This window comes from Bubalus bubalis, chromosome 6 (genome assembly GCF_019923935.1).
Source record: "Bubalus bubalis isolate 160015118507 breed Murrah chromosome 6, NDDB_SH_1, whole genome shotgun sequence".
NCBI classification, from domain to species: Eukaryota; Metazoa; Chordata; class Mammalia; order Artiodactyla; family Bovidae; genus Bubalus; species Bubalus bubalis.
The window spans coordinates 103061985-103085353 of NC_059162.1; the positions used below are offsets into that span (position 1 = coordinate 103061985).

General features: G+C 43.9%; 2 protein-coding genes across 6 annotated transcripts in view; one reads left to right on the forward strand and one right to left on the reverse strand.

Annotated features, from left to right (window-relative positions):
• Positions 1–1095: 1095 nt before the first annotated feature.
• LOC102394501 (small vasohibin binding protein) lies at positions 1096–7892 on the forward strand. Of its 3 annotated transcripts, none has more exons than XM_006068316.3 (3): positions 1096–1211; positions 1881–2030; positions 7463–7892. In XM_006068316.3, the coding sequence occupies exons 2-3, from the start codon at positions 1917–1919 to the stop codon at positions 7547–7549; spliced, it is 201 nt and encodes a 66-aa protein (XP_006068378.1). In that variant the 5' UTR covers positions 1096–1211; positions 1881–1916; the 3' UTR covers positions 7550–7892. The 3 variants fall into 3 exon arrangements, with proteins under 3 accessions (XP_006068378.1, XP_006068380.1, XP_006068379.1); XM_006068318.3 differs by having other exon boundaries at positions 1110–1221; XM_006068317.3 differs by lacking the exon at positions 1096–1211 and adding an exon at positions 1245–1577.
• TMEM269 (transmembrane protein 269) overlaps positions 3645–23369 on the reverse strand; it is a 29150-nt gene continuing 9425 nt past the window's right edge. For 2 of the 3 annotated variants that reach the window (XM_044945154.2, XM_044945153.2), the window contains 4 exons: positions 20120–20217; positions 19287–19430; positions 18444–18644; positions 3645–4731 (listed from right to left, as the gene is read on the reverse strand). In XM_044945154.2, coding sequence (XP_044801089.1) covers positions 4595–4731; positions 18444–18644; positions 19287–19430; positions 20120–20217 — 580 coding nt within the window. In that variant the 3' untranslated portion in view covers positions 3645–4594. Of the gene's footprint in view, positions 4732–12002; positions 12218–18443; positions 18645–19286; positions 19431–20119; positions 20218–23369 lie in introns of those variants that run through there. The other variant, XM_025288950.3, reaches the window with a different exon arrangement.

Genomic DNA, 23369 nt, shown 5'->3' on the forward strand with positions numbered 1-23369 from the left:
AAGAAGGCTGAGCCCCGAAGAATTGATGCTTTTGAACTGTGGTGTTGGAGAAGACTCTTGAGAATCCCTTGACTGCAAGGAGATCCAACCAGTCCATTCTAAAGGAGATCAGCCCTGGGTGTTCTTTGGAAGGAACGATGCTAAAGCTGAAACTCCAGTACTTTGGCCATCTCATGAGAAGAGTTGACTCATTGGAAAAGACTCTGATGCTGGGAGGGATTGGGGGCAGGAGGAGAAGGGGACGACAGAGGATGTGATGGCTGGATGGCATCACCGACTCGATGGACGTGAGTTTGAGTGAACTCTGGGAGTTGGTGATGGACAGGGAGGCCTGGCGTGCTGCGATTCATGGGGTCGCAAAGAGTCGGACACGACTGAGCGACTGAACTTAACTGAACTGAACTGAAAGTGTGTGAGTGTCCATCAGGCTATACATCACTGCTGCTTAGAATCCCCTTTTTGTTTCCGTTGTTGCCTAGTCTTTGAGGGAACAACAGGAGTGGACATGCCTGGGATTTCCCAGGCAAGAGTACTGGAGTGGATTGCCATTTCCTTCTCCAGGGGATCTCCCTGACCCAGAGACGGAACCTGCAACTCGCGCATTGCAGGCCGATTCTTTACTGCTGAGCCACCATCGAAGCCGAAAATCACTGTATATATTATCGAAGCCCAAAATGACTGTATATAGTTATAAAAATGTAATTTTTTAAAAAGTAACTAAAATTATCGATTGTCAGTGAACTTGAGCGTTTCTCTTCGTTTATATTGGCTACTTACACTCTGTCAGGATTTCCTTTCTTCAAAGCATTCTAGTAAATGGGGTCTCATTTGATCTTCCTAACAAGTTTACGAATCCAGAAGACAGCAATCACCATCCCTCAGCGAGTTACAATTCTAGCCCCAGGTTTCAGATCTCTCCCTTCAAAGCCTAGTAGCTGTCCCAGGAAAAATCCCCATGGACAAGTTTCAGCTACAGGTACCCACGCACCCAACCCGGCCCCGGCCCCGGCCCCGGCCCCGGCCCCGGCCCCGGCCCCGGCCCCGGCCCCGGCCCCGGCCCCGGCCCCGGCTCCAACTCCTGAGCTTTCTGCGCCCGCGCAAGCTGGCCTGTGGGCGGGGCCTAGGCCCGCCGGCCCGCCCTTCGTTTCCTTGCCCCGCCCCCAGGCCACGCCCAATCCGAGGCGCGGCAGGCTCAGAAGCTAGGCCAGGAGGTAGGGGAAGGTGAGGGTCCACGCGTGGGGCCTTGTCCGCGCCGCGGCGGGGCCGGAATCCTGAGGCCGGGGAGGAAAAGCGCTGAGTCCCGAGCGCCGCCCGCCTCCCGCCGCCATTTTGTACCCGGAGAGGGCGGTGGCGGCGGGAGGGGAGCTCCCCTGGGGCCGGGCTTGGGCCCCGGGCGGGGCGGTGGCGGAGGGCGGGCCCGGCAGGCTGTTACCGTCTGGGAGGACAGAGGTGGGGTCCTGAGGTTGGCGGCCGCGTGATGCTCCGGCTCCCCGCCGCCCAGCTTCGAGACTTCGGCTGGCCGGTCCCTCTGGGCCGCGGTGTCCTGCAGTGCCACGCTGGATGCAGCCCGCGACAGTGTAGGAAACTGTTCACTGTGCTCTTTGCGTTTGGTGCTCATAACGCAGCTGGTGGGAGGGGCCAGGGAATGGACCGTTGTTCTCTTGTGAAGATGGGGAAAACTAAGGCTCGGAGTGGGGGTGAGATTCGCCTAGAGACACTCAGTGAGGTGGTGGCAGTAGGGGTCTTATTCCTCCAATGCAGCGCCCTTTCCTCCGGGCCCCTCTGCCTCAGGAAGGAGCTGAGGTAGGGCCTAAGTTTCTGGGAGTTCGTTCGTTCTTTCGTTCTTTGTTTTTAGATCAGCCTTCCTCTGTACCATCCAGGTTAGAGCTTACTAAGAAGTGTACGGAAATCAAGTCATGGATCCACCTGCACGTAAAGAAAAGCCCAAAGTTAAAGAACCTGTCAGCAGAATCGAGAAGGCCAAGCAGAAATCAGCCCAGCAGGAGCTGAAGCAGAGACAGAGAGCAGAGGTGAGAGTGAGGAGGGCCCTTGTACCTGTAGTTTGCTGGAGGTGATGCTGGAATAGGGAGAGCGGAGAATGGTATAGGAGAGCTCCGCCTGCCTCCAGCCAAAAACAGGGTTCTCCTAGGTGTCCAGAGGAGAGCACTGAGGACCAGAAGGTGAGGTGGCAGACCAGAGTCACATGCCAAGTGTCAGGAACCCCACCCCCACCCCGACCAGTCCCAGGTGGTCTCCTCATGACCCCGGTGCCGAGCTTTTGTGGTAGGGTCCTGAGGGAAGGAAGAGAGGAGAAGGAGAAGGGCCGTGTGAGGCAGGGTCCTGTAAGGGAGTCCAAGAACAAGTGTCAGACACCCTAGCACGGATGGCCTGGATTTGGCCTGGAGAGTAGCTGCTCCTAATTCAGAAGTGGAGGCCCGAGCTCTACACTCAGCACTGTGTTCCTCTGTTCAGTCTGCCCTTAAAGGTCTGTTTGACTGTTTACATGAATGTTTTACTTTAGTATTTAATACCAGGAAAAAGCTCACTCTGGTCTTTCCCCTCTATTTCTTTTGTTTCTTTTTTTTCTTTTTTTTTTTTGAAATTTCAAAATACAGAAAAACAGAATATTATAACAAACACCTGGATTCTCAGCACCCAAGATTGGCAGTGTTTAACATTTTGTCATATTTGCATGTAGTCTTTTTTAAGATAAATAAAAATTACCTGTAAATTTGGAATCCCCTCTCTCCATTTCCTGTCTTATGCCATTTTTCCCCTCTTTATGGACAACCATGATTTTTTTAACACTTTTACACTCAACTATATTAGTAGATATTCTTGAACAATATAAAAGTTTTTGTTTTAAAATCTTACATTAAACTAACTGCATATATTTTATTTTGCATTATGTTTTTTAGAATTATTCATGTTAATATAAGAATCTAGTTTATACCTCATCACTGTTTATAGTAGTCTACTTTGTGAAGCCTTTGTATATTTACCCTGTCATCCAGTGATGAATGTTTAAATGATTTATAAGGGGGTTTTTTTTGCTGTTACAAACAGTGCTGTAGTGAAAACCCTTTAGATGTTTCCTTTGACTCCTGTACTGGAATTCCTATAGGGCGAATATAACTAGAAGTAGAATTACTTTTCTACTTTTCAAATTTATTCAGTTATTCAGTTCAGTTCAGTTCAGTCACTCATTCGTGTCCAACTCTTTGCGACCCCATGATTCGCAGCACGCCAGGCCTCCCTGTCCATCACCAACTCCCGGAGTTCACTCAGATTGACGTCCATTGAGTCAGTGATGCCATCCAGCCATCTCATCCTCTGTCGTCCCCTTCTCCTCCTGCCCCTAATCCCTCCCAGCATCAAAGTCTTTTCCAATGAGTCAACTCTTTGCATCAGGTGGCCAAAGTATTGGAGTTTCAGCTTTAGCATCATTCCTTCCAAAGAAATCCCAGGGCTGATCTCCTTCAGAATGGACTGGTTGGATCTCCCTGCAGTCCAAGGGACTCTCAAGAGTCTTCTCCAACACCAGCTCAAAAGCATCAATTCTTCGGTGCTCAGCCTTCTTCACAGTCCAACTCTCACATCCATACATGACCACAGGAAAAACCAAAGCCTTGACTAGACGGACCTTAGTTGGCAAAGTAATGTCTCTGCTTTTGAATATGGTATCTAGGTTGGTCATAACTTTCCTTCCAAGGAGTAAGCGTCTTTTAATTTCATGGCTGCAGTCACCATCTGCAGTGATGTTGCCAAATTGTTTTCAAAGAGATTATACAAATTTGTACCCATATTAGCAGAATAAGAGGGTTCTCATCCCTCACTTCTTTTTCAGTGCTTAATAGTGTCAGACCTTAAATTTTTGTTAATCTGATCCAGTCACTAATGATACTGAACTGCGACTACATGCTAGGCACTGTTGAGGGCATGGAGGAGTCCCTGCCTTTGTGGAGCTTGCATTCAGTGAGGAAGGCCATCATGATGAGTAAATTTAATAGTGTGTTTGAAGTTAATCTATAAACTGAAATTTACCTTTGGATTAAGTCAGACTGTCTGAGAGTGTGGACCTGGCTTCCAACAGATTGTTCCCACTTTCCTTCACCTCTGCATCCCCCCTGGACGCAGGCCCCCAGATGATTGTACTGCATTGCACTTTGGTGAAAGTTGGAGAACCGCTATAAGAAACAGCGCTAGGAAACTGTGCTTTGTGCACACTGCAGTGGTAGATGTTATTGAGGACATTGTTCATGCACACACTGACACCCTGTTGGTGAGCTTTCACGGGTTATACTTACTTGTCTGACCTCAAATCCCAGCTCCTCCATAAGTTCCAGTTCTTCCCAGGTCAACTTGGGCAAGATACTTAACCTCTCTGAACCTCGGTTCTTCATTTCCTCCTTGGTAAAATGAGGATTGATGACATCAGTCACATGAGTTTGTTATAAGCAGAAATGGTGTATCTGAAGCACGTAGTACAGTGCCTGCCCCAGAGAAGGCACTGGAAAATGGCAGTGCTGGGTGCCACGGGTCTGCGCTTTCACTGCGCTGAGTCTAAGTCGAGTTGCGCTGACTTGCTACGCGGTCATATTGGACTTGCGCTGTTGTAGCAGCTGGCACTTGTTGAGCTCCTCAGATGTGCCCGGCACGTGCCTGACCACATGTAATCTTCATACTGCTGTGTATTACTGTTGCTCCCACTTTGACCTTTGTAAATCCATCCTGGAATAAAGATGGGAGATATAACATATGTGACCTTGTGAGGCAGGAGGCATTATCATCATTTAAAGTGAGGTATGGTGACCAGAATCCCTAGGTGGTGATGGCCTGAGGGGCAGGGCTGCCATCTAAACAGGTCTCTTGACATTCTTCCCTGCTTCCAGCTTTGCCCCACAGCTGCTAGTTCATCTGTGTGGCCTGGAATGCAACCTCCTAAGATAAGAATGTGACAGGAGCCCATGTAGGGAGGCAGAAACACAGTTTCCATTCAGTTTTGCATAGATGCCACATTCCAGGAAGTGAGACGAGAGGGGAGAATGGACACGGAGGCCCATTTGGCAGTTGAAGCAACATTTGGAACTTTTGATGACCCTTTCTTTCTTGAAAGTCTTTCATTCCTTGGCTTGGACCCTTGACCCATTTTAAGTCTTCTTTCTCTGCTTAGTATAAATATACACTTAATACATAATAATATATATAATACATATAAATAATATATATAAAATGTATTTGTACTCTTGAAGAAGATGAATAAAACACCCTACCACCCAACTACAGAAATAGAACATGACCGTACATTGGCAGGCCTCTCTGGCCATGTCTCCAACCTTCCCACGAGCAGTACCCGTACCCTCAGTCCTTAATTTTATGCTAATCACCCCCTTGCTGTTCTGTATTAATTTACTGTTTCTATGTGTACTCCTAAATAATACTGTATAACATAACAGTGTATCATCTAGTTTTGCATGTTTCTAAACTTTATGTATGCTACCATATTCCATGACTGGCCCTGTTCACTGAGCATGTTTTTTTAACCATTCAAATTTATTTGTGTTTGTTAAACATACATAAATCATGACCATTTTAACCATACATTTTGAGAATCATTGCAGTTGTTTGAAAATGTTTTTATCACTGTGTGGAGTTCTATTTTCCTTGAAGGTTACAGAATCTTACCACAATTTTTAAAAATTGGGGGAAAAAAGATTGTAGGATTATTCAAGCTTTCTGTTTAGTCAGTTTTGATCATTTTACTCTTCCTCGGAATTTGTATCATTTAAGTTTTCAAACTTATTGACACAAAGTTTGTAAATTTTAATTTCTACTCTGGCTTCCCTGGGGGTGAAGAATGTTCCTGCAATGCAGGAGACCCAGCTTTGATCCCTGAGTCAGGAGGATCCCCTGGAGAAGGCAATAGCTACTCACTCCAGTATTCTTGTCTGAAGAGTTCCACGGTCAAAGGAACCTGGCAGGCTACAGTTCATGGGGTTGCAAAGAACTGGATACGACTGAGCAACTAACACACATGTATCAGTAATTATGACTTCATTTTAATTCTGATAATATTCGTGCAGCCTCCCTTTTATGTCAACAAGTCTCAGAGGTCTGCAGTTTTCTTTAGAATTTTCAAAGAACCATCTTGCAGTTTCAGTGATCCTCTCTGTTGTACATTTGGTTGCCTTTTCATTAATTTCTGCTCTTATTTTATATTTTTTATTTGTCTCACTTCTCAGGGTTTTTTCCCTTCTCTTCTTTTTGATTATTCAAATTTTATCCCCTACACACAAACATGACCCTTTTCCTCTATACAAATTTGGAAGTTTTATGTTGTTTCTGGTTCTTTGGTGGACTGATGAATTACTGCAGGGTGAAGCAATAAGGTAGATACCCTGCCTTTCACCTTGGAATGGCTCTTGCAGTTTTCTTCTCCCTTCACTGCTTGCCCTGGGTCACATTCCTACTCCCTCCTACCTGGACTGTTGTAACAGATGTCTCCTAAGTGCCTGTGATCTCTCCTCCCTGACTGCATCCTTCACATGGTCTTCAGTTTTCTTTCTCAAAGCACAGATATAATCAAGTTTCTTCCCTGCACACTTATCTCTCCAGAGTTGGTCAGATAAAGTCCAGATTACTTGGTATGGCATTTAAGAGCCTAACATACCTTTCTTTCTTTCTCTAGCTCCCCAACCTTTCGTATTTAGCATCCTTGAAGTTTCTAGAACTAATGCTGTGCTTTTACATTTAATCATAAAATCCATTGTTCTGTCACTTGGGTTCTTTCCCCAGTCTCTACCTGTTTAAATCCTATGTGTGTTAGTCTCTTAGTCGTGTCTTGACTCTTTGCAACCCCATGGGTTGTAGCCTGCCAGGCTCCTTTGTTCGTGGGGATTCTCCAGGCAATACTGGAGTGGGTTGCCTTTTCCTTCTCCAAGGGATCTTCCTGACCCAGGGATCGAACCCAGGTCTCCTGCATGGCAGGCAGATTCTTTACCATCTGAGCTATAGGGAAATCCCACCAACCCTTTTTTTTTGGCTTTGCAGGCTCTTCGTTGAGGTACGCAGGCTTTTCTCTAGTGCTGTGTGACTTCTCTTGTTGTGGAGCATGGGCTCTGGAGTGAACAGGCTCAGTAGTTGCGGTGTATGGGCTTAGTTGCCCCGCATGTGGGATCTTAACTTCCTAACCAGGGATTGAACCACATCCCCTGCATTGGAAGGTGGATTCTTAACCACAGGACCACCAGGGAAATCCCCTACCGTCCTTTCAAGGCCAGGTCAAGCCTCACTGCTTCTTTCCTGATTCCCCGGTGGAGCTAATGTTTGCCTCTCCGGTTGCTTTATCACTGCCCCTGATTACTGATGCAGTTCTGGCATTTTCAGATGACACAGCCTGTGGTGTCTGAAGACAGGTTGAGCAGCTGCCTCCATTGTTAACATATCTTTTTCTTTCGTTCAGATCTATGCCCTCAACAGAGTCATGACAGAACTGGAGCAGCAGCAGTTTGATGAATTCTGTAAACAGATGCAGCCTCCTGGAGAGTGAACCACCCCTGTGTTCACACTAGATGGGACCCTGGAAGCTTTGTTTATGAGCGTGTTACCAGTTTTAAGCTGAGATGGCCCATTTGGAGCCTTACACAGCTAGACAAGAAGAGATTTGTGTTATTCCTGAAACTGGATAAATCAGAACTTCCTGTATGTAACTTGCTTCACTAGTTCCTCCAATCTGAATGGCCCATTACTTGCTGAAGAGACTTCTTCTATTCTTCCAAGACAGTACATTCTTTTGTTTTTTAACTTTTTCTATTGTTTGAAAAAAAAATCAGTGTTTCTTCTGAAACTGTAAACCTTCTCCAAAAATACAAATAAAATAGTAATAAAATGTTTGTTTGCTCATACTTTAGGGGTGCCTAGTCATAAGAAAGTGGAGTCAAAATGAATGTAATAGGTAGGAAAAGTTGACATGAGCAGAGGGGAGCCTTTTTCCTTCAGGAATGGAGCAGATGTGAGAGGACAGAAAGCATATGACTGTTTCCAGATTCATTCTTCCTGAGGCTAGGGCTCTGCAGACCCTGTAGATCCTAAGTCTTTAGCTATACAGGTGTAAATATATGACTTTTACTCCCAGATGAGCCACTACTCAGAGCCTTGAAGCTAAGATTCCTGTCACCCTATGAATGTGGAGAGCTTACAGGAGGCTTGTACCAACAAGGGGAGGAGGGGAGCGAAGTGCTTTTGGTTTTTCATTTTGTATATTATTGGGCGTAGAAGCAGAATATGCATGGAAATGAGGCTGATTACTCAGAGGGTACAACAGCCAACATTGCCTCCTCTGTTACTCTCTGTGCTAGAAATACCTGTATTTTCCCTAGTGGTTCTGGGAACATCTCTAGCAATTCCCACCTCCTCTTTGTCTCCCCACTGCTCTGAAGTCACTGAGAATTCTGTTCCCATTCCTATGCTTACTTTGGCAATAAACCGTGATGTTAAGGAACTTGCTGTCCCTATGGAGAATGTGTTCTGAGAGCCTAAGTCTTAGTTAAGGATAACCTTTACACAGATTATCCCCATAAGTAGTAATTAGGTTCTATAGTGTCCTATTGAATTTGGATTGAATGCAAATTTTTCAGTTTTATGTTTTGGAGGAATGGGGGTTTGGAGTAAGCTGTCATCATAAACAGGAAATGATGTAGTATACTAGAAAGAACAGTTTTGGGGTCAAGTATAGTTCTTACTACTTTGGATAAGTTATTAACCTCTTTAAGCCTCACTCTTCTCCCATCTGTGTAATGGAGTAATATTTTCTTCCTCTCAAGATCATTCATCAAGAAATAAGATTATGTAATAACTACTCAGTAAATATTACTTCCCAGCTACCTTACTTCATGGGATATATTTCAAATTTCAAATAACCAATTAATATATGAGTGTTGGTTGGAAAGATTCTGATCCTTAGTTGGGAACTGATTGTATTAACATGTCACAGCCCTGGATATAGTTTATCCTAGAGAAATGTTCTAGTATTGCAAACTGTAGGTGGTTGTCAAATCAGTTTAATAAATTATGACTAGCTTATCTTTTTAATTAAACAATAGGGGCCTACCTGGTGGTTCAGTGGTTAAGAATCCACCTTGCAATGCAGGGGATGCCGGTAGATCCCACATGCTGCAACTAAACATCGGCATGCCAAAACTAAGACCCAGTGCAGCCAAATAAATTTTTTTTTTTAAAAGCTTTTAAAGAAAGAACAGAACAGATTTTAAAATATCAATGTGGTGAGGATATTGTTTCATGAAGCTTTTGTTTCAGCTTTCAGTTTTTTACCATTGAGTATAATGTTAGCTGTGTGTTTGCATATGTGGACTTGAATATGTAGAGGTACATTCCTTCTATACCCACTTTATAATAGGTGTTGAATCTTATCAAACACTTTCTGCATCAAGTGAGATATTATGTGATTTTTATACATAATTTTCTTTAATGTGGTGTAGCACATTGGTTTGTGCATCCTAGAATCCCTTAATCTTAACAATCCACTTAATCCTTTTAATATATTGTGTATTTGGTTTGCCAATATTTGTTGAGGATTTTTGTGTCTATATTCAGTAGTGACACATGTCTGTAATTTCCCTTTTTTGTGTGTTTTCTCCATTTGCTTTTGGTATAGGGTGATGTGGGCCTTATAAAATAGGAAGTATTCCTTCCTCTTCAGTTATCTGGAGTAGTTTGAGAAGGATATTAAGTCTTCTTGGAATGTGTGGTATAATTCACCTGTAACCCCACCAGGGCCTGGACTTTTGTTTGGGGGAAGTTTTTGATTACTGTTTCAGTCTCTACTAGTGATCGATCTATTAGGATTTTCTATTTCTTCATGATTCACTCTTGGAAGACCTTCCTTCTAGGTTGTCCAATTTGTTGATTTATAGCTGATCTAATCTTTTATATTTCTGTCATATCCATTGTTATTTCTCCTCTTTCATTGTTGAGTTTATTGGTACCTCCTTTTTTTCTTAGTGAGTCTAACAGTTTGTCAGCTCTCAACTGATCTATAACTATCCTCATATCGCTAACCTAAAGTTTTGTTTGAGGTGATGTAGTATGATTATTCGGAGAAGGCAATGGCACCCCATCCAGTACTCTTGCCTGGAAATTCCCATGGACAGAGGAGCCTGGTGGGCTCCAGTCCATGGGGTCGCTAAGAGTCGGGCCCGACTGAGCGACTTCACTTTCACTTTTCACTTTCATGCATTGGAGAAGGAAATGGCAACCCACTCCAGTATTCTTGCCTGGAGAATCCCAGGGACAGAGGAGCCTAGTGGGCTGCCATCTATGGGGTCCCACAGAGTCGGACACAACTGAAGCGACTTAGCAGCAGCAGCAGCAGTATGATTATTATTGTTATAAACAAAGTACAAAGTGTATTTTCCCTTTCAAAGTATTCCTCTGGAAGTCTACATATTTATTTCAGCTCCGCTGCTATGGCTCAGAATGGATATGGAAATCCTCTTTCAGAATTGCATCTTCTTCCTTTGAACATAGTTCAAGTTCTGGAAATAGCCAGAAGTCATTTGAGGCCAAAATCAATAGCTAATTTGGTTTTGGTTTAAAAAGAGGATATCATTGGCTAATATTAAATATTGTTAGGTTTTTGAACTAAATTTGGTTGGCTCGAGCAAAATAAGTATTTTTTGAGCACCTATTATATCTAGGCACTGTGCTAAGTGCTGACCTCTAAGAGCATATGTGAAGACAGTTATCATCTTAGAATTCCTAAAATATTTTGGTGAAGGATAGCAACAGTGAAATGAGGGTTCAGCATTAAAGGGCATCACACTGAAATGTCTGAGCCCATGTATGTTTGTAAGATTCCTACTATATTATTCTAACCTTGTCCATAACTCACTAGAATGCACAACCAAATCAATTCATCTACAAAGTATATGTTTCTGAGTGTGGGGCACTGCTGTGGCAGGCAGCAGAAACACGAATATGTAAACTGAAGGAACTTAAAAATCTAAGAAACAGAGCTATTCATCTATCCATGAAAAAAAAAATGTAAGTGCTATAACAGATATGAACAGAAAAGAGGGTGCTGTCTTTTCCTTTAGAGCCAAATCAGAGCAATGTGGACTTCACTGGACTTTTTTCATATAACTTTAGAGTTAGTGCATACTTGGAATATATATTGTTCTGCAAACTTCAAGAAGTTAGACCTGAGGTAAAGGTGGTCTGGTGCGCTGGCCGAGGAAGGGGCAGAATGAGCCAATAATCCTCTAGTACACCACCTGGAGGTGGGAAGTCCAGAGGCAGTGCTGCGAGCGTGACTTTTAGTGGGCCTGAGTTCTCTATGACATGCCACTTTAGGGTTCCGTACAGTTCTCTTTATTTCTATTCAGTTTGGATTTTAGAATATGAAATGTCCTTTGAATATCTTGAGTTTAGTATTTTTTAGAGCTTAGGGAAAAAAAACACACATAATGAGATCCTGGAGGCCAGATGATGCCCTCAAGATGCCAATGTGTCTAATCTAAACAAAGCAAAGGGCATAAGTTTTAATTGTGAAAATAGAGAATATTAAGTTACAAAATCCTACACATAAATGGGGCAACAGGATTGCCCTGCTATCAGCTGTGCTCTACAGAGCCAGAGTCTATAAATGTAAGAAACCCGTTAGTAAGCCCCACCTTAGCACTGGAGGCATTACATTCAGGCAGGACAAGGTGGAGGCTACACCAATTCTGAAGGGTTTCATTCATTTCCAGGGGACAAACCTTAGTGCACCAGGTCACACAGCTGGTAACAGAACTAGAACTCAAACCCAGCCCAAGTTGAGCTTGGAGAAAAATCTGTTCTGTATGACACAAACAACTATTGTCACCAAGGGATTCAGAATCCTGAATAAAGAGGAAGAAGTACAGGCCACTGGCCCTACTGTGGGTTGCTCTGGTTCAAGGCCACATGTATCTAGCAGTGCACAACACAGACACAAGGACAGATTTATGAGGGTAAGGCAAGCTCTGGCCCACCATGCTGGCAGAAACCCCACAGAGGCCAGTGGGAGTGGGTAGGGCTGTTTAATATCTTCAGTACCATGGCCTAAGACATGCTGCCTTGCCCCACAGAGCATCTGGAAAGAAGATGTAGGAGAGTGACCACGTCAGGCAGTAAAAAGCAGCTATCGAGAATGGACACAAAAACAGCATGATGACACCTGGAAGAAGGAAAAAGGCAAACACTCAATTTTTATGAAGCTGTCTTATGTGTATTTTCCACCCTCTAAGTCCAATCCCCATCTTTCCAGCCTTCAATTTTTACTCACACTAAAACCATTGGCACATGAGCCTTACCTTTATGAAGTTTGTGTAACTAGATAATTACAATCTAATGCAATCTCTGTTTCTTTGCATTGGTCACTTAAGCCTTTCTTATCTCTCCTTGCTATTCTCTGGAATTCTAAAAGTGAAAGTGTTAATTGCTCAAAAATTCTGAAAGTGTTAATTGCTCAATTGTGTCTGACTTGTTACAACCCCATGGACTGTAGCCCGCCAGGCTCCTCTGTCCATGGAATTCTCCAGGCAAGAATAGTGGAGTGGGTAACTATTCCCTTCTCCAGGAGATCTTCCCAACCCAGGGATCAAACCCAGGTCCCCTGCATTGCAGGCAGATTCTTTACTATCTGAGCCACCGAGGAAGCTCTGACTATTGAACATTCATTGGAAGGACTGATGCTGAAGCTGAAGTTCCCATACTTTGGCCACCTAATGTGAAGAGCAACTCATTGGAATAGACTGTGATGCTGGGAAAGATTGAGGGCAGGAGGAGAAGGGGGCGACAGTGGATAAGATGGTTGGATAGAATCACCAACTCAATGGGCGAGTTTGAGCAAACTCCAGGAGATAGCGAAGGACAGGGAAACCTAGGACAGGGAAACCTGGCATGCTGCAGTCCATGGGGTCACAGAGTCAGACATGACTGAGCAACTGAACAACAACAATGCCATCTCAGATTCTGTGTTGTCAAACTCAGGTCAGAAATCAGTCTTAGCCAAGAATACATTTGAGTTGCCTGGATCTCTTGTTAGAAAAAGAAAAGGAAAAAAAAGTATATTCATATTGTTTTAAGTTTAACATGTGATAGGGGTCAATACAGTATTATACACATGTGGAAAAGAGTTAACATAGCAGGCCTAAGACTGCTATCCTTAGAAAATCCTGCTTGCAAGGTGGGCCAAGAGCCTAGAATCTTGAATAATAAAGTTTCCTACACTGATAAAAACCGATGAGAGCAACTGGTTATACAAGCGAGGTAGTTAATGCAGAACATTGATTTCCTTCTGTGGAAGTCTGGAATTTGGGTACATGCCAGGCAGAGGGGAGGGGCTTCCCTAGTGGCTCAGTGGTAAAGAATCTGCCTGCCAATGCAGGAGACTCAAGTTCAATCCCTGGGTTGGCAAGATCCCCTGGAGAAGGAATGGCAACCCACTCCAGTATTCTTACCTAGGAAATCCCATGGACAGAGGAGCCTGGAGAGCTACAGTCTATGGGGTCACAAGAGATGCATACAACTGAGCAACTAAAGCACTGCCAGGCAGAGGGGACCTATGTGTCCAGCCCCTGTAAATGCCTTCAGCACTGAGTCTCTAAAGAGCCTCCTAGAAGACAGACCTTCACAAGCACCGTCACAGTTCAGTGCTGGAGAACCGTGTCCTGCGTGACTCCACAGGCAGAGGATGCCTGGAAGCCTGCACCTGGTTCCCTCCAGACTTGGTTCCTTTCAAGTTTCCCTTGACTGATTTTGCTTTCTCCTTTTGCTATAACAAATCTGAGCTATATGTGTGGCTCTCTGCAGAACCCTGTGAGTCCTCCTGGAGAAGCACTGACCCAGGGGTGGTCTTGAGGGAGCTCCCCCACTCCACTCCCGCAACACAATTTCAATCTCAGATTTACCACCAAAGGGCACCAACATTTGTGGAGATCTACTTTGCACTAGAGGCTTCCCCAGGTGGCTCAGTGATAAAGAATCTGTCTGCCAAAGCAGGAAACACATGTTCGATCCCTGGGTCAGGAAGATCTCCTGAAGGAGGAAAAGGCAACCCACTCCAGTATTCTTGCCTTGGAAATCCCATGGACAGAGGAGCCCAGTGGGCTACAGTCCATAGTGTCACAAAGAATTGTACATAATAGAGCACAAGCACACACACTTTGCACTAGACAGTCTGCTAGGTAGGTTACAAAAAGAACTTTATGCGCATTTCAGAATTACCCTGTGATTTAGGATTAAGTCTGTTTTTCAGATAAGGAAACAAAGGGGATATAATTCGGACAAGGTCCTGATTCAATCCCTCGTCTGCCTGGATGTTAAAAACTAGACACAGACTGCTTCAGAAAGCTCAGATGGAGGGAGGGAGTGTATAGTCTATGGCATTTCCACAGGAGGAACCAGCATATATTCCTCAAGAGAAATCAGAACATGGGACCTGAAAAAGACCACGTCTAAGGATAAGAAGCAGTTACAGAAAGGTATTAGAACATTGGAATACTACATCCAGAGAACAGTCATTGATTGTTGAGTTAATGAGATAACATTTTAAACCAAAGTTGTCCTGGAAAAAGGTCTCAGTAGCCATAGAGCAGCTCCTCAGATGTACAGAGCTCTTGGGGGGAGAAGGGAACTTGGTCTAAAAAGATGACTGGCTGTGTTCCAATATCCACAGCAGGCATTTTGAAATCTATCCAGCAGGGCTTCAGTATCAATCGGTGTCAGGTTTTGAGGTGCAGTCTCCGCCTTTACCCACACAGCACAGACAATCCATGGAAGGCTGTCAATGTGCCATCAATTTTGAGGAGGGGATCAATGGTGTCTACAAAGAACACTGTGGGAAACACTGCTGCAATGAGATAAGAGAAGGGTGAGTGGAGGGAAGAAGGGGGCTAAGAAATTTCCATTACAGGACACATCTGTGCCGGAGGATTTATATGCATTACCTCATTTAATCTCAAGAATCTTGCAAGTTAGGGATTATCAGCTCCATCTTATAGATGAAAGCAGGCTCAAATTCAGGCAACTAATATGTGCTGAAGTTAGAACTTGAACTCAGGTCTGTTTAGCTCCAAACCAGGTATCTTCTCCCCTCATTGTGCCTCTGCCAACTGGGACACAGGAGGAGCCAGCACTTAGAACTTGGACAGGGCTGTGGGTGCTAATGCTACAGAAGAAAGGGTGTGAACTTAAAGGGGAGAGTCAGGATGGAACCCAGGACCCTTCAAATCAAGTGAAAGTGAAAGTGTTAGTCACCCAGTCATGTCTGACTCTTTGCGTCCCCATGGACTGCAGCCTGCCAGGTTCTTCTATCCATGGGATTCTCCAGGCAAGAATACTGGAATGATTGCCATGCCCTCCTCCAGACTCAAGGATTGAACCTGGGTCTCCTGTATTGCAGGCAAATTCTTTATCATCTGAGCCACCGCTTCAAACCAAGTGGACCCACATAGAAACTAAGCATAGATGTCATCCTGTTCACATGAGTGCATTTTAAAAGAAGAAAAATCGATGTTTCTTGAAGACCATAAATCAGGGAAATCTTAGGGAGACATATTCCAGGGCCCCAGTGTGACCAGGGCCTCAGGGCCTGGCACCCTTTACTCAATTGCTATAGCCCAGAACCTGCTTCCTCGATATCAGCTGTACAATATTTCCAACACTCATGTCACATCTCTTCATCTTTATCCCCACCATCACCTTTCATGTGACAAAAAGCTGGTTTTCCTACTTCCATTCTGAGTCTCCTACAATCTATTCTCCACATTACAGTCAAAGTAAACGTGTAAAACTGCTGCTCAGAAATCCCTTCAGAGACTTCTCATTTGCCTCCAGAATCCAATCCCCAATCCCACTAGCCTGCTCGCTTCACTGGCCTTCGTCTGTTGCCAGCCCTCTCTCAGCAAGTCCAGCCACACTGCTGCTCAAAGGCATCTGGCTGCTCTAATGCATCTGGCTGCTCCTTGCCTCAGAGCACTCACAAAGCTCTGTTTCATTTTCTGAACCACCCCTCCCACTGCTTGGCAAATCATCTTGTAGTTTTCATGTGTTTTTAATTTTTTCCAGTTTTATAGAGATATCACTAACATATAACTTGGTATTAGTCCAAGGTATATCAACAACTTTGATAGTTGTGTACATTGCAACATGATAACCATAATAAATTTAGTTAGTATCCAACACCTCACAAAGTTACAAATTTTTTTTCTTGTGATGAGAACTTTTAAGATCTACTAATGTAGTACTTGGATGCAATCTCAAAAATGACAGAATGATCTCTGTTCGTTTCCAAGATCCACTAGTGGAGGTGATGGAATTCCAGTTGAGCTATTCCAAATCCTGAAAGATGATGCTGTGAAAGTGCTGCACTCAATAATGCCAGCAAATTTGGAAAACTCAGCAGTGGCCACAGGACTGGAAAAGGTCAGTTTTCATTCCAATCCCAAAGAAAGGCAATGCCAAAGAACACTCAAACTACCACACAATCGCACTCATCTCACACGCTAGTAAAGTAATGCTCAAAATTCTCCAAGCCAGGCTTCAGCAATATGTGAACCTTGAACTTCCTGATGTTCAAGCTGGTTTTAGAAAAGGCAGAGGAACCAGAGATCAAATTGCCAACATCCGCTGGATCATGGAAAAAGCAAGAGAGTTCCAGAAAAACATCTATTTCTGCTTTATTGACTATGCCAAAGCCTTTGACTGTGTGGATCACAAGAAACTGTGGAAAATTCTGAGAGAGATGGGAATCCCAGACCACCTGACCTGCCTCTTGAGAAATCTGTATGCAGGTCAGGAAGCAACAGTTAGAAGTGGACATGGAACAACAGACTGGTTCCAAATAGGAAAAGGAGTACATCAAGGCTGTATATTGTCACCCTGCTTATTTAACTTATATGCAGAGTACATCATGAGAAACAGTGGACTGGAAGAAACACAAGTTGGAATCAAGATTGCCGGGAGAAATAGTAATAACCTCAGATATGCAGATGACACCACCCTTATGGCAGAAAGTGAAGAGGAACTAAAAAGCCTCTTGATGAAAGTGAAAGTGGAGAGTGAAAAAGTTGGCTTAAAGCTCAACATTCAGAAAACGAAGATCATGGCATCCGGTCCCACCACTTCATGGGAAATAGATGGGGAAACAGTGGAAACAGTGTCAGACTTTATTTTTCTGGGCTCCAAAATCACTGCAGATGGTGACTGCAGCCATGAAATTAAAAGACACTTACTCCTTGGAAGGAAAGTTATGACCAACCTAGATAGCATATTCAAAAGCAGAGACATTACTTTGCCAACAAAGGATCGTCTAGTCAAGGCTATGGTTTTTCCTGTGGTCGTGTATGGATGTGAGAGTTGGACTGTGAAGAAGGCTGAGCGCCGAAGAATTGATGCTTTTGAACTGTGGTGTTGGAGAAGACTCTTGAGAGTCCCTTGGACTGCAAGGAGATCCAACCAGTCCATTGTGAAGGAGATCAGCCCTGGGATTTCTTTGGAAGGAATGATGCTAAAGCTGAAACTCCAGTACTTTGGCCACCTCATGCGAAGAGTTGACTCATTGGAAAAGACTCTGATGCTGGGAGGGGTTGGGGGCAGGAGGAGAAGGGGACGACAGAGGATGAGATGGCTGGATGGCATCACTGACTCGATGGACGTGAGTCTGAGTGAACTCCGGGAGTTGGTGATGGACAGGGAGGCCTGGCGTGCTGCGATTCATGGGGTCGCAAAGAGTCGGACACGACTGAGCGACTGATCTGATCTGATCTTAGCAACTTTCAAATAGACAGTACAGTATTGTAGTACCACGATGTACATTACATGCATGGAACTTATTTATCCTGTAACTGGAGTTTTTACCTTTTGACCAATTTTACCCAGGTTTCGTTCCCTCTAGGCATTCCCATCTAAATTAGGTCATCCTCTGATGCCCTCTGAGAACATGGTATAGTGTCACAACACATCAAAACTATATACTTTTAGTTATTTCTGCCATGATTCATTTGGTGTCTGACTCCCCCATCGGAAGGAAGTATCTGTATGGTTTACCAATTTGATTCTTAGTATCTGGTTTATGGTAGGTGTTCCTAAATTCCTATTGAACTTAAGAACATCCAACAAATATTTACTTGAGTATCTACTATGTGACTGGCACAATCCTAAGTACTAGGGATTACGGCACAAATAAAAAAAGGCCTCTATGAGTGGAGGGGGGCAGGTTTGGTGTATATAGACAACAAACACGTAAATACACTTCAGGGGATGGTATTACAAGTTCTATGGAGAAAAATAGAGCAGGGTGAGAGAGAGAGAGGGAATGTGGGGTGAGAAACAGGGTGGCAATGAGCAGCAATGATAATAAATGATCACTAGTGACATTAAGAGCAATATATTTCACTTACCTCCCAGATAGACCATTTTTTTCCAGCTCTCAGACTCCAGGATTTCGTCATGTGGGTAGTAGCTCTGGTCCATCATGAACAGAATCATGAGTGAGGCCATGCAAGAGAGAATGAACGTGTTGCCTTTGGTCAGGAGGGAGGTGGAAGCCAAAATACAGGAAGCATAGGGGCAGGGTAGACCCTTGTATGTGAAAGGAATGCCTGCAGGGAAAGAAAGGATGGGGTTAGCTGCTTCCCACTGCTCCAAAGCGTCCACAGGAGGAAGCCCTTCTCTCTTTGGGTCTTCCCTACCCTGTATTCCAAATTCCTTCACTCTCAGGGCAGCGGCCAGCTGTAAAGAACTTAGTTATTCAGAGATGACGTGTGGGTTTTGCACTGGATCCCCAAGGTAAAGCAGGCAGCTAGGACCAGGCCTGTGCCCTGGCCCCTAGGAGGCCTCTGTAGAAGAGGCCTTTGAGATCTTTCTGTCTGCCTCTGCAATCCCTTGCATTGTTACCTTAGGCAAGACAATTACCCTCCCTGGAGTTCAGTTTACCCATCTGTTTTGGGAAACTGGAGTATGACCTCTAGTTTTAGGGTCTGTGAAGCCATGTGCTCCATCCAAAGGTCACACAACAAGAAAAAAGCACAGCTGGTTCAAGAACCAAGGGTCCCCGCCCCCTAGACCAGGGCTCAGGCAAGGCAACCTGAAACCTCCAGTGGGCCTGCAGCAGGAGAGAAGGAAGGAAGAGGGTCTCCATAGAGGGAAGGAGAGGAGTCAATTACTGCTCCTGGGTTTCTGACATCCAACAGCTTCTCCCCTCCAGTTTCCTACCCTCAGCCATAAGTCTGGTTTCCACTCACCTGTCGAATAAAAACAGAGGCGGAATGAAACAGCTAACACATACATGATGGCCAGTAACCCATTCAGAGGTCCATCCACGCCTAGAAGCAGGGCTGAGGCCAGGCCAAAGGTGGTGAAGACCGCGAAGTCATTCAGTTCAGTTCCTGCTCCAGAAGGCCAAAGTTAGAAGAACTTCCGCTCACATGTCTGTATCTTAGTCCCCTCTGCTGGGGGAGCTGGAGTGGTGACAAGCAGGATCCTGCTGTCAGGTCCCTGAGGGGCCGGAAGGCAATGCTGCTTCCTGCGGTGGTCTGCTGATCAAAGAATGGGGTCTCCTTCTGGCTCTGCCCCAAACTGACCATGTGGCCTTAGGCAAGTCTTTCTCTGTCTAGGTCTTAGTTTTCCTGTCCTTCAACATGCAAGGGTTGGACCACAATTGGAAACAAATTAATGATATGGAACCCTTTTTTTTTTTCAAGCAAAATCTTACTTGGGAATATTTTATTATATTTTAAGTGAGTTTCTCTGCTTGGGGTATTTTTCATTTCTCCACACCTCCATTACCACAACCACAGCTCCCACTCCCAGATCTGCCCTGAGAGGGAAACAGGGCAGATAAGCCAAGTGAAGGCCAGGAGAAGGACAGCCAGAGACCCACAAGTGAACCAGCAGAGTAGCTAGATCTAGGCTGCAGGGCTCACAGACTCCTGTTCTAGGGCTGCTTCTGTTACACTCAGAGGGACTGAACAGGGGTGGTGACTGCTGGAAGCCTGCTGGATATCACAGGACAGGGGAGCTGACTGGAATGGGTGCTCCTGGGGTCAGGAATGTTGAATCTGAGGCCTGGACTCACCGGATCTGGAGCAGATGTTCAGATGTCTGGTCACTGACCCGATAGCCATGTCTAATAAAAAGCTGACCAAAACCATCCAGGAGGCACAGGAGCATTTCCTAAAGTGCAGGCCCGCAGGCCAAACAGGTCAGCTCTCCCGCAGTATCAAAGAGACTCCACCCCTACCCACCCCCAGCTAAACCAATATGCTTCCTATGCTAGCCAGCACACATATACACACTCCTACATGCTCCCTAACTCACATCCTTTCTGATCTGTGCTGTCTTACACACCACACACACACAGACTTACATCCCTTTCATACTCGTATTCTCAACCCACGTTCTTAAAGGGCTGCCCTCTATAGGTAATCATTAAGAAATAAGGTCCCTTCCAATTCTAAATTCCAGGCATATTCTATGGCAAGGGAGATCCTAGGTCCTAGCCCAGCCTACACAACCATCTCACTGTGGCCTCTGTTCCTCCATCTGTAAAATGAAAGGTTTGTATCAAATTATTTCTTTAACAGATACAAGCCTATTTAGATTATCTATTTCTCCAATGTGAGTTTTGTATCTTTGAAGGAGTTGATCTGTTTCATCTTAGGCTATCAAGTCTGTGGACATAGAGTTGTTCACAATATTCCTTTATTATACTTTTAATGTCCATGTAATGATTCCTCATTTTTCATTTCTGATATTCATAATTTGTATCTTCTCTTTTTCTTGGATAGCCTGGCTAGAGGTTTATCAATTATATTGATCTTTTCAAAGAACTAGATTTTAAGGTTTCATTGATTTTCTTTATTGACTTCTTGTTTTCAATTTCATTGATTTCTATTCTAATTTTTATTATTTCTTTCCCTCTGCTTACTATGGATTTAATTTGCTCTTTTTTTCCCCTAGTTTCCTAAGATGGAAGCCTACGTAATTGATTTTAGATCCTCCTTCTTTTCAGTTTTTTCAAAGACTTTTTTTGGGAAATTTTAGGTTTACAACAAAATTGAGAGTAATGCAGAGATCCATTACCCTTGTTCTCACATATGCATAGCCTCTCCTATTATCAGTATCATTCAACATAATGATACATTCTGGCCTTGGTATATACCAAAAGTGACCCTACACTGACACATTGCAATTACTCAAAGTCCATAATTTACCTTAGGGTTCTTTCTTGGTGTTACATTCTACAGTTTTGGGCAAAAGTATAATGGCATATATCCATCATTATAACATCATGCAGAATATTTTCACTGTCCTAAAAGTCCTTTGTGCTCTACCTATTTATGTCCTCCCCAACCCTCCTGACAACTATGATCTTTTTATTGTCTCCATATTTTTGGAGACATATTTCCTCCATATTTCCTTTTCCAGAATGTCATGTAGTAGAGGTCATATAATATGTAGCCTTTTTAGATTGGCCTCTTTCAGTTGATTATATGCATTTAATGTTCCTCCATGTCTTCTTAGGGCTTAATAGCTCATTTGTTTTTAACACGGAGAGTGATATTCCACTGTCTGGATGTACCACAATTTATTTCTTCATTCATCTACTAAAGGATATCTTTGTTACTTTCAAGTTTTGGCAATTATGAATAAAATATCATAATCATCTACGTACAGGTTTTGAACATAGTTGTCAATTCATTTGCTTGATTGTACGGTAGGAGTTGGGCTTCCCTGGTGGCTCAGAGGGTAAAGAATCTGCCTGGAATGCAGGAGACCTGGATTCAATCCCTGGGTCAGGAAATCTCCTGAAAAAGGGAACGGCTACCCACTCCAGTATTCTTGCCTGGAGAATTCCGTGGACAGAGGAGCCTGGCGGGCTACAGTCCATGGGGTTGCAACAAGTTGGACATGACTGAGCAGCTAACACTGACACACTGACTCATGCTAGGAGTATGCTTAGTTTTGTAAGAAGCCACCAAACTGTCTTCCAGAGGGGCTGTACCATTTTGCGTTCCCATCAGCAATGAGTAAGTGCTCCTGTTGCTCCACATCTTCAGAAGCATTTGTTATTGTCAGTGTTCTGGATTCTAGTCATTTTAATATGTGTGTAGTGATATCTCATTATTATTTAATTTGCATTTCCATGATGACATTTGATGAGTATCTTTTCATGTGCTTAAATGCCATCCGTATATCTTCTTTGGTGAGGTGTCTGTTAAATTCTTGGGCCCTTTTCAAATTGAATTATTTTCTTATTGATGAATTTTAAGCTTTGTATATTTTGGACTATAATTCTTTATCAGATGTATCCTCTGTAAATATTTTCTCCCAGTTTGTGGCTTGTTTTCTAGTTCTCTTGACATAGACTTTGGCAGAGCAGATTTCTTTTCTAATATATGCATACAATGTATAAATTTCCCTCTAAGTACTGCATTCACTGCATCTCACACATTTTGATACGTTGTATTTTCACTTTCACTTAGTTCAAAATATTTTTTAATTTCTCTTGAGACTTTTTTCGTCTATGTATCATTTAGAAATGAGTTGTTTAACCTCCATGTATTTTGGAATTTTCTAGTTATCTTTCTCTTATTTATAGTTTAACTCCATATGGTCTAAGAGCATACTTCGTATGATTTATATTCTTTCAAATTTGTTAAAGTATGTCTTACAGACCAGAATGTGGTCTATCTGGGTGAGCTTGATAATAACATATGTTCTGCTATTGTTGGATCAAATATTATATAAAATATCAATTAGATCCAGTGGGTCAAGGGTACTAGTCAACTCTATCCTTCTGATTTTCTGCCTGCTAAATACCCAGTTATGGTAACAGATCCATAAAATTCTGCTGGTAGTTCTATCAGTTTTCATCTCATGTATTTTTGACACTCCAAATGATTTCCAAGATATCTTTCACACCCTACCTCCAGGGATTCCTTCTCTTTGGCTGTGCTGGATGTCCGCTGCAGTGCGGGCTTTCTCTAGTCGTGGCACACAGTGACACGCAGGCTCAGTAGCTGTGGGGAGCTGACTTCTCTAGTCGCAGCACATGAGCCTAGTTGCCCCACGGCATGGGGGATCTTAGTTCCCAGACCAGGGATCAAACCCACATCCCTTGCATTGGAAGGTGGATTCTTAACCACTGGACCACCAGGGAAATCCCACCTTCAGGGATTCTGAGTTTCTCTCCAGCACATGCTCCCAGACCCCCTATGAAAGCAGCTATAACAATCTCAGGCCAACTTGCCCTAGGAGGCCACACCCAAGTTGAAGCACTGACTGCAATGCTTGGGTGGCCCAGCAAAAGCAAACAGAGAGCC